General features: G+C 36.2%; 3 protein-coding genes across 3 annotated transcripts; all 3 read left to right on the plus strand.

The window, feature by feature from the left end:
- The first annotated feature begins 620 nt into the window (after positions 1 to 620).
- Positions 621 to 1,755, plus strand: LOC141660206 (uncharacterized). Its single transcript, XM_074467170.1, has 2 exons — positions 621 to 1,078; positions 1,413 to 1,755. Exons 1-2 carry the CDS (start codon positions 621 to 623, stop codon positions 1,753 to 1,755), a joined length of 801 nt encoding a protein of 266 aa, XP_074323271.1.
- Positions 1,756 to 6,645: 4,890 nt separating this feature from the next.
- On the plus strand, positions 6,646 to 9,884 carry LOC141660207 (uncharacterized). The gene is made up of 7 exons (XM_074467171.1): positions 6,646 to 7,010; positions 7,273 to 7,339; positions 7,460 to 7,592; positions 7,685 to 7,790; positions 8,026 to 8,134; positions 8,237 to 9,044; positions 9,184 to 9,884. Exons 1-7 carry the CDS (start codon positions 6,646 to 6,648, stop codon positions 9,882 to 9,884), a joined length of 2,289 nt encoding a protein of 762 aa, XP_074323272.1.
- Positions 9,885 to 9,917: 33 nt separating this feature from the next.
- Positions 9,918 to 10,822, plus strand: LOC141660209 (uncharacterized). The gene is made up of 3 exons (XM_074467172.1): positions 9,918 to 10,152; positions 10,272 to 10,570; positions 10,688 to 10,822. Exons 1-3 carry the CDS (start codon positions 9,918 to 9,920, stop codon positions 10,820 to 10,822), a joined length of 669 nt encoding a protein of 222 aa, XP_074323273.1.
- Positions 10,823 to 11,580: the final 758 nt, after the last annotated feature.

Below are 11,580 nucleotides of genomic sequence, written 5' to 3' on the forward strand. Positions count from 1 at the left end.
AACAGTTAGTTACATGTTATGTATTATAAGGTATTTTATTATAGTTTTGTAAGAATTTGGTTTGTCTAGAGTTTCAATATTCTACTTTGTCTGCTTGACTGGATTTATAAATTTTTAAAAGCATTGTTTTATTTAGTTGTTTCATTTCTATAAGTCTCTTAGTTTGAGAGGTTAGTTTCATTACTGATTATTGAGATTATACATTTTATTTTGTGCGTGTTTGTTTAGTAAGGTTTTGCATCATAAAGGTCGTGTACGGTCACGTTTAAATTTAAGGAGAGTATGGTGAATTAATTGTTGGAATATTTATTTAATCTAAATATGATTAACTTGTTTTAATAATAATTCAGCTATGTATACGTGACTGTATGCAGTTAGAATAGGTCTTATTAATTGAGTGTTTAGGAGAGTAATGGAGATAAATCAGGTATATAGTTCCTGGTTTATTGGTTTCTCAAATTTAAAAAACTTCTGCATCAATTCATTTTTAGTTATCTCTTCAATTATTATCCATTTAGAAATAACAAATAAGCAAGTTTTCTTATTGTGAGTCTATATTACTATATTTACACTCTATATCTGGTATCAGAGCTTGATACAAACAACATGTCTGTACATTCATGGAATCCAGCAAGGTAAAGGAGTGCTCATTTGGTTTAAGTTTTCCGATGCTCACCAAAACAAACTACATAGCATGGTCGCTAAAAATGAAGGTTTTCATGCAAGCCCACGGTGTGTGGGATGCGATAGAACCTAAAGAAGCTACAACAACTGTCGAAGATAAGGTAGATATACGTGCAATGACCATAATCTACCGGGGAATTGCTGAGGACCTGTTACTGTCAATCGCAGACAAGAAAACCTCAAAAGAGGCGTGGGATGCCATCAAGACGGTGCATCTGTGTGCAGATAATGTAAAAAATGCGAAGGTTCAAACTCTCAAATCAGAGTTTGAAGCGCTCACTGTGAAGGACACTGAGCAACTTGACGATTTCTGCATGAGGCTGAACGGCTTCGTGGCCAATATACGTACGTTGGGAGAGGAGATCGAAGAAGAATACATGGTCAAGAAAATTCGGTGAGCTGTACCCGCCAGATTCTTACAGATATATAGCTTCATCCATCGAGCAGTTCGGGAACCTGGAGGAAATGTCTGTTGAGGAAACATGGGGTCTCTTAAGGCCCATGAAGAAAGAGTACATGAGAAAATTGAGAGCACTGATCAATATTACTTCTCACTGAAGAAGAATGGGTGAAAAGGGAGAATAAGGAAGGCCAACTATTTTACTCACTCGGGATGAGTGTATGAAGCGAGCTAACAGAGGTTGCTCACGGGGATGAGATGCAACAAAGGGAAGAGACTTTTCTAGAGGTGATCGTGACAGAAACAACATATGTTGTTTAAATTACAGTGCTTGCGGACACTATGCTGCGGGGTTCCGTAAACCGAGAAGAGAAAATGAGCAAACACATGAAGCAAACTTGGCCCAGGTAAATAATGATGAACTCACTCTTTTGTTGGCAAAGTGTCGAGGTGCTAATGATGAGATTATTTTGCTCCATGAAGGAGGAGTAAGCCCAAAAATAAACAAAGTTGGACTCGAAGGACAAAGGGACGCAATTGTATGGTACCTCGATAATGGGGCTAGTAACCACATGATTGGTTATCGTCTCAAGTTCACTAAATTGGATGAAGGAGTGAGAGGTAAAGTCAACTTTGGAGATGGATCTACAGTTGAGATACATGGGAAATGATCAATTAATATCACAACTGAGGATGGATAGGAATGCACTCTCAAAGAGGTATACTTTATTCCAAGTCTATCCAATAATATAATTTCGTTCGGACAATTGTATGAAGGTGGTATTTAATGATTATTAAGGGAGAATTTATGTGGATTTATAATGAGAAAAATGATATGATAATGAAAGTGAAACGTGCATTAAATAGATTATACACGGTTTTAACAAAGGATACTAGTGGAATTTGTTTGTAAACAAAAGCAGATGACTTGACCTGGTTTTGGCATGCACGGCTTGGTCATGTGAATTTTAACTCTATGAATCTGATGTCCAAGAATCAAATGGCATATGGCTTGCCCACTTTTACCCACCCAAAGGAACTGTGCAAGGGATACTTGATGTCTAAACATGCGAGACATTTGTTTCCCATATAGTCTGTTTTTTAGTGCCAAGGAACGGTTGGAACTCATCCATGGAGACATGTGTGATCGTATCTCTCCACCAACACCAGCTGGTAACAAGTATTTTCTGTTATTTATTGACGATTTTAGTCGTGCAATGTGGGTTTATATGCTCAGGACAAAGGATGAAGCACTGGCACACTTTAAGATTTTTAAAGTACTAGTGGAAAAGGAATCAAACCAGGCTATTAAAGTTCTTCGCACTGATAGAGGAGAAGTATTTTGCTCAAAGTACTTTGCAAAATTCTGTAATGATATGGGCATTGCTCGCCACTTTACAGCTCCATACACTCCACAACAGAATGGAGTTGTGGAGCGATGCAACATAACTTTGGTTGTCATGGGGAGGAGTTTATTGAAAGAAAGAAATATACCTATGTATATGTGGGGTAAAGCAATAAGCCACGCTGTTTATCTGTTAAACCGAGTGCCAACATGAGCAGTTGAAGGTGCAACACCATATGAGTTATGGTCAAAGAAAAAACCACAGGTAGAATACCTCAAGGTTTTTGGATGCATCCCTTATATGAAAGTCCCAAGTGTGTATACAACTAAGTTGGATGACAAAAGTGCTCGTGTTGTTCACCTTAGAGTGAAGTCGGTACAAAGGCTCACCGTTTGTTCAATCCTGACACTAGGCTTGTGCAAATTAGTCGGGACATTGTATTTGATGAAGCAAAGGGACAGAATTGGAACAATACAACTAAAGATGATACACAGATGTCAATATCGTTCACTGTGATAAGGGAATTTGATGAAGAAACCCAGGACGAAGAAATTTCGAGTGACCAAGAACTTCTCAGGTGAAGGAGAGTTAACCCAGACACATATCTCACAGACTCCTCCGTCACAGATTCCTCAGTCTTATTACAACACTACAGAAACTCAAAATGAGGATGCCTATGATGGTAGTGAGCCACCTCGTCGTTAGAGGTTACTTCGGGACATATACAACGAGACTAAGCAGCAAGAATTGGATGATGATTTACCAAGTCTATGACGCCCCCAAATTCGCCACCTTGGGAATTTATCTCATCATGGTGCCATCTGTTGAAGCTTGTATTATTAGAACATATTTTGTTATTAAATAAACTACAATGGACTATCACTTCACAGATCTGAGAATTGATTTCACTCTCTTACATAATTTACATTATAATAAAGTACTAGTACTAATTGATGTTGATTAATTCTAGTCTTGTTATAGCTCCGTTAAAGCTCGTGTCTAGCGCAAGATCATCAAAAATCATGCTAGCTCCCAACTAATTAAAATATACCCATCTATTACTACTACAATTCGGAAATTAACATGAAGACAATTAAATTAAAGATAGAAAACTACTTTTTATAAAATGTAGAGACTAAATATCTCCCAAACCTGATTAATTGCATAGAGATCACTTCCTTTTCTTTTATGTTAGTGATGATTCCAAAACAAAAAATTAAGCAGACTTTTATCTCTAATCATTTTCTGAAAACTAGTGTGTGCGCTTGTGTGTGCTAGAGTAAAATAAGCATTTCCCAAATGATTTTTTTCTTCTAGTAAAATAATATATTGATAAAATTTTCTAAAATTGCAAACAAAGACCTGTTGCATATTTTTTTACTAACACAAGGTCATAACTTAATTACAACCTAGAAAAGCTTCTTAAAGAAGGTACTTACAATTTTTAAAATAAAACACTATTTACAATATAATTTTTAACTCATTCCTCTTGAAAAGAAAATACTATATATTTTTAATAAATTATTTCAACGGCTAAACATTCACATATTCGAATTTCCAATTATGAAAATATTTTTTTTATTATCACTTTTACAAAAATCTTACTCGCGAAAATCTGTATTATAAAATCCCTTAATATAAATATATAAGTCGTAAAATGGTTTAAATAAAATAAATAAATATAATTCAGATTTTTAACCGAATATTAAATAAATGACCAAAATGATATAATAAAATTTGGATATAAAAATAGTTACAATTCAAAAAATTGATACATCTAACCACTTGAAGAGCAAAGTAAATTATATTCCAACTTTTAATAAACTTTACAAAACATCAAACATTTTAACAAACGTAACATTTACAAAATACAACGATCCTTAAATAAATAGCTTTAATTCAGTGATGTAATCATTCAGTAATAATCTATGTATATAATAGTTCCTACTAGCTCTTTTGAATATTAACTTCCACCCCTTTTTAGCATTGTACCCACCAAGTTGTAAAAAATTACTAAAGTTGCCACTGATTAGTTTTTTAAAATTACATATTGGATGAGAATAAAGATTATATCGGATGAGAAGAAAGCTTATGTTGAATGCTTTTGAAGCTTCTCTTGGAAGGTAAGAATGTGTCATGTACACTTTTGAATTTGAAATTCAAAATCTAATTAGTTTGTTTAGGTTAATTAGTGACTTCTCCCTCTCTTTTCAAAGTGTCTTCACCCACTTGAATATTATGTATACATATTTGCACTTGAATAGCTTGAATAGCTTCTTACCTGTGTCTTCTTACTTGTGTCTTCCATTTGAGTACCGGTTGATTCATTGCGCAAGGTATGGGTGATGAAGAAGGTGACAAGTTCTTTAACCTGGAAGATTTGAATAAAGATTATGGTCGGAAGTACAGAAGAATGAAATAATTGAATCGTAACAAAGAGAATGTGGTTGTCGAGTTTTCTGTTGCTGATCGTTGTGCTTTATCTTCTTCCACAGGTAAGGAGTACTAGCACAGGTAAGTTTGTTGTTATTGAATACCTTCTCTTTGTATGTGTGAATATAACTAAGACTTCTGTTTGTGTTTTTTCAGCACCCGTGTTAACAGGATCAATGGCCAACGTTCATACTCCGTCAACCAAGACGAACCAGTCACCTCTGTTTACCCCAGCAATAGTTAGTAGTGGGAGCCAAAACAAATCACCTACAAGTACAGATTCTAATTCTTACAAAATTTAAACCGCAAACATACTTAGGCTTATGTTCTGACTACCCATTATTGTCTCTAATGCAGGTATGTTGACATAATCCACACCAAATATTGTTAGGTTGGTGGGAAAGAGGAGGGAACTTGGTGACTTGCCTAGGTCAGGCCATTTGAATGAAACAGCTGCAAGTACTGTTTGTTTTATTAATTTACTCTGTGTTTATCTTGCAAAGCAACTGCTATTTTATGTTTATGAAGCAATAATGCGTTTAATATTTAGTTGGAAGAATGTAGTAGTCCTGTTGTTACTCCCCAATCAAATAGCAGAGTAAACTACATAAATCCTCTTGAAGGTAGTCAGGACATAACTCCTTTATCAGATGTAACAAATTCAGGTAGTGCCTCATTTTCTAGAAATATGTTGAGAGGTAAATATTAGATTCTAGCATTGTTAAGCTTTTGTCTGTCTATTCTTATGGTAACAGGAATAACCAATTAATAGTTGTTTTAATTATGAAATAGAGGAAACGCGATCAAACATTAATAATGTTTCGTTAAATGGACGTGAACCTTTGAACCGGAAAGGGAAGGAAAATTATCTTGGATTTGGTAGAGAATTATTCGCAGATGAGATTGTTAGTGATGATGAGGAAGAAAGTAATGACTTTAATGAAGGTGAAATGAATGTGATATTGCGTCATTGTTATGTCTTACGTAATAATGATATACCATTTAATATTTTCTTGCAGGTCCGAATGTAGTTGATCCTTCATTTTTGTCTGATGATTCTGGAGGATCAGATTATGAAGCAAGTGATTGTGAATCAAGTGGTAAGAAAAGCAAAGATGTACTCGTAAAAAAGTATCCACATTTAATTTTGTCAAAATAAAATTAAAAAATGCAGATGATGCAGATTGTCTTAGTTGGTCACTTGATGGTGATGATGAAGTCATTGTTGATGGGAAGAATTTGGATTGTAATTTGATGCAGAGCAGACGTGCACCGTGACGTGTCGTTCCTGAGGAGTATGCTTCTTTGGGTGGTCGTACTGCCATATATTCTAAATGTCATGCTCGGATGTGGAAGGATGAAAGGGTAAATAAAGATGTGACTAAAGGTTGTCCTATATTTTCTCTTTGTTGTATGAAAGGTGTTGTTTGATTGCCTCCAATCCCTCATACCCCTGAGTATTTGCTGGATTTATACAACAACAAGAAAAGAGGTCCTACTTTTTATAGATTGATACGGCTCTACAATGCAATTTTTGCCTTTACTTCTACTGGTGGTAACATAGATCATTCAATTAACAATGGAAGGGCTCCTTATGTATACATATTAAATGGTCAGAACCACCATGTTTTTGGATCTTTAATACCGAATGACAATGAAACCCCCAAATTTTGTCAACTTTACATTAATGACACCATTAACGAAGTTGATAATCATCTTCGGTGGGTTAGTGTTCATGACTGAGAAAGTGTTGATAAAGAGGTTGTACGAGGTCTTATAACAATGTTAGATGAGACTAATCAATTGGTTGGTGAGTTTAGGCAGCAGCGTGATTTGTATGAAAGCGATGAAATAGTTGAGCTGCAAATTACACTAAAAGTTATCAGATCTGAGAGTGGAAGAGAATGTCATATTTCTAGCACTGATGAAGTTGCTGGCATTATGGTTGGTGACACTGAAGAAACCTGTGGCGACCGTGATATAGTTGTTAACGAAAAAGGTAAAGGTTTAGTCCGTGTTTCTTATGTTCATCCGAAGTTGATGGCTTTACAGTACCCTTTACTCTTTCCACGTGGAGAAGATGGATTTCACCCAAAGATTAAATTTCAAAAGACTGCTGATAGTTCTTGCATACCACGTGGCTTTTTGTCTTTGAAGAATTACTACTCATATACTTTCTAAATTAGAGAGTCTGATGGTAAGGTATATTTAGAAATTAATATATGTTTCTTTATGTTCCCCAGAAATAAATAATGAAAGTTGTATTGTAGGTTTGACGCCTCGGCTAGGTGGAAGACTATTTCAACAGTATATGGTCGATGCTTTTTCTACCATTGAACAGACACGACTATGGTGGATCCGTACTCACCAAAATACTTTACGGAATGAATTATACATCAATATTTGTAGATCTGTTAGCAGAGGTGATGTGGACAGTTCAAATACCGGTAAAGGTATAGTTCTGCCAGCTGGCTACGTTGGTTCGAAGCGATACATGCAACTAAATTTTTAAGATGAGCTGGTCGTATGCCGTTACATCGGACATCTTGATATATTCCTGACTATGACCTGTAATTCTCTTTGGGATGAAATTTAGAAGATGATGGAGTATGTGCCTGGTTGCATTGCTCCAAACTGTCCTGACATCATATCAAGGGTGTTTAGGCTAAAACTTGATCAGTTAATGGCAGATATTAAGGACAAAAAACACTTTGGTGTTTGTGTTGGAGGTAGGATTGTTTACCAGGACTTTCTTAGTTTAATTTATAATTACAGTTTTTTTTCATATTGCCAATATAATCTAAATTTTCTGGTTTTGCAGTTATGTATGTCGTCGAGTTTCAGAAAAGAGGCCATTCACATGTACATATGTCAATATGGCTAGATGCTGATTCAAAAAAAACCTCAAGCAAAATGTGGATAATTATGTATCCGCAGAAATCCCAGATCCTTTATTAGATCCGGTTGGTTATGCATCTGTGAAGGAATTTATGATCCAAGGTCCATGCGGTTTGTAAAATGTAAAGTCTCCATGCATGAAAGATTTACGTTACATACGTCATTTTCCAAAAAATTAAGATATGAGCATGCACTTTTTGTGTCATTACAGAATCCAGTAAGTTACCATAATACCTAAACTTTGTAATAATTGAATGGTTTCAGGTACTGTGCACGAACTACTTTTGATGACAGTGGCTTCCCGATGTATATGCGACGAAGGACAAACATTGCTGTTGAAATAAGGAAGGCTGAGCTAGACAACCAATGGCTAGTACCATACAACAGGGATCTTTTAGTCAAGTATCAATGCCATATGAATGTGGAAATATATTGTCATGCACGCAGTCTTAAGTATTTATTTAAATACTGTTAGAAAGGCCATAATCGTGCTACCGTTCATGTCCAGAGAAAGAGAAAAAGGCAAGTGAATGACACTGGTGAGGGGGGAATAGATGAGATAAATGCATATTTTGATGGGAGATATTTATGCGGTGTTGAATCAGCCTATAGGATTTTTGGCTTCCCTATCCATCATAGAAGTATATCTGTTGAGAGACTTCAATTTCACTTACCAGGTGACAAAAACTGCACCTTCCGTGCCAATGAAGCACTAGGGAAATTTGCTGCCCGGGAGAAGAACAAGTTCAGTAAACTGGAAGCCTTTTTTTATTTAAACTCTGTTGGTATTAATGCACAAAAGTACACTTATGATGAAATCCCACGGTTTTATATGTGGAATGATGGTGAGAGGAAATGGACCATGAGGAAGCGTTGTTTTCAAATAGGTAGATTATGTTATGTACATCACAGTACAGGTGAGCCTTGGTTTCTTCGTTTATTGCTTACGAAGGTACGTGGTGCCACCTCCTTTGAGTCTTTACGTACCGTTAATGGAGTATGTCACAGTACATTTCGTGATGCATGTAAAGAGTATGGTTTACTTGACGATGATAAAGAATGGCATGAAGTGTTGACTCAAGCTTCTGCAGGTAGATTACCTCCCCAGGTTCGACAGCTTTTTGTCCATATTATTGTCAATTGTAAAGTCACTGATTTGAAGACTTTATGGAGTACACATTGGAAGAGCATGATTGATGACATTTTACTCAGACGACGTCAAAGTTGTCCAAATACCTTATTCACTCTTAATGACATGCAACTGCAGTTCTATGCTTTAGGAGGTATGACACCTTTTTACATTACAATGTAGGACAAATTTTAAATTTTTTGTGGGCTGGAAATGCAGTACATTAATTGTTCTTCATTTGTTCTATAATTGGGTGAATGCTGTTAAATAGTTTTAGATATCAAATATTGCAGAAATAGATGCGTTGCTCCAGTCAGTTGGTAAATCCTTGAAGAAATTTGATCAGTTGCCTCAACCTCCTCGCAGCTATTTGAACAATGGAATAAACAATTTGATAATTGAAGAGACAAGCTATGACACCAGGAAGATGGAGTATGAAACTGCCAAGCTACTACAGGACTGTACAGAGGAGCAGAGGAAAATATATGATGCAGTAATACAATCTATTGACACTAACATTGGAGGGATTTTCTTCGTTTATGGTAGTGGGGGTTGTGGAAAGACATTCTTATGGAGAACTCTTATTTGTAAGTTACGTTCACACGGTAAAATTATGCTACTAGTTGCTTCTTCAGGGATTGCTGCCACATTAATGCCCGGTGGTCGGACTGCGCACTCCATATTTAAAATTCCAATAGTTCTTGATGAATGTTCAACATATAATATTGCCCATGATTCAAATGTTGCACAACTCATAAAGCAGACACAACTAATATTATGGAACGAGGCACCTATGCAGCACAGGTACGCATTTGAATGCCTAGACCGATCGTTGAAGGATATCATGAAAGTTGTTGATCCAGAACGTTATGACATGCCGTTTGGCGGTATTACCGTAGTTCTGGGCGGTGATTTCCATCAAATCCTCCCAGTATTTACGTATGGAGATCGTGCTGATATTGTAGCTGCCTGTATCACTAGGTCAAGGATGTAGTCCATTTTCCAAGTATTCTTGCTGATAGAAAACATGCGCTTGAAACAAGGTGAGAGTGATAGTGAAAGTGAAGAGCTTAAAAAGTTTGCAAAATGGGTACTTGACATTGGTAATGGCCAGGTCAGTCCACCTCGAGTCTGCAATTTCCCAGTCACTGAAAATCAAATTTTGATTCCATCTCAGTTCTGTGACGTACAAACTGAAAACACAGTTGATAACATGATTCGTAGCATGTATCCTAATTTGCTCATAAAGGGCCGAGTACACAGTACTTGAGCGAGAGAGCTATTTTGACCCCTACCAACCAGACTGTGGGCCACCTCAATTCACTTATTGTAGACAAGCTCCCTGGAGAATCTGTGTCCTATTTTAGTGTTGATGCTGCAGAGGAATTTGGTGGGACAGATGAGGATCTCAATGAAGCCTTCCCAATAGAGTATTTGAACTCCTTAAATGTAGCTGGGATGCCACCTCATGATCTGAAACTGAAGGTTGTGGTTGTTGTTATGCTAATGCGTAATTTGAACCAAACCCTAGGTTTGTGTAATGGTACAAGGATGATTGTGACCAAATGCCTGAGATTCTGTGTGGAGTGTCAAGTAATATGTGGTACGTTTGTTGGTTCGAAGCATTTCATTCCACGTATGGAGCTTTCTCCCTCAGATACAAAGATGCCATTCAAATTGGTATGGAAATAAATCCCTTTACAAATTTGCTATGCCATGACAATCAACAAATCTCAAGATCAATCCCTGAAGACAGTTGGGCTATACTTACCTAAGTCAGTGTTTAGTCGTGGACAGTACTATGTTGCTATTAGTCGAGTAACCTCACCCACTGGCCTCACTATATTTGTTGATGATGAGTCTGGTGCAGCTACAAATATCACCCAAAATGTTGTTTACAAAGAAGTTTTTTACGGCCTTCCAGAAGCTTAGTTTGTTTGAATTTATAAATGTGTAGGAAAACATTATTGTTATTAAGTAATTATGTAAATCTGATTATGGGAAAATGTTTTACCGTGTTAAATACATTGCTCTTAACCATTATATATTGTAAATTACGTTACAGATTGGTAGTAGTTTATTCTTCTACAAATGTTTTCTGAATTGTTTTATCTTACATGTAACATAATAAAGAAGAATTACGTCTATGACTGTAGAAATAGGTGAAGAAAGGGGGTATAATTAAATTGTGAATAGTTGATCAAACGTAACAAACTTCAAAAGTACAAATAAGTACCGAATTAAAGTACAAATAACCTTCATGCCAGATTGGAAGTGCAATTAAGTAAGGATTACAACTCTGAATGTGTAGGTATTTTGGTAAATGAATCGTAGTATGTTGCCTGCAACAAAGTTATTGTCGTAGGTGAAATCGTTCTAACACAATCCAAATCAGCATGTTTTCCTCCTTCGCTGAACAGCAACATACCAAGTACCATCTCCAAATAGAAGTCTGATGAGAGTAGATTTGGTCCATGGTCGAAATACTTGGAGCATGTGTCTTGGGAAATAATATATGGAAGATAAAAAAAAGTTAAGGGGACAAGTACGGATTAAGCATGACCACATTTTTACAAGGACTGGGTACAGGTAATCTTACCACTCTGTGTCCTCTTTGATCAACATGTGATGACAAAAGAGTTACTGTGAAGGAAAGGGTATTTTCTTCTTCACCAAAATATACTTCTGGA

The sequence above is a fragment of the Apium graveolens genome, chromosome 5, assembly GCF_009905375.1.
Source record: "Apium graveolens cultivar Ventura chromosome 5, ASM990537v1, whole genome shotgun sequence".
Classification (NCBI taxonomy): Eukaryota; Viridiplantae; Streptophyta; class Magnoliopsida; order Apiales; family Apiaceae; genus Apium; species Apium graveolens.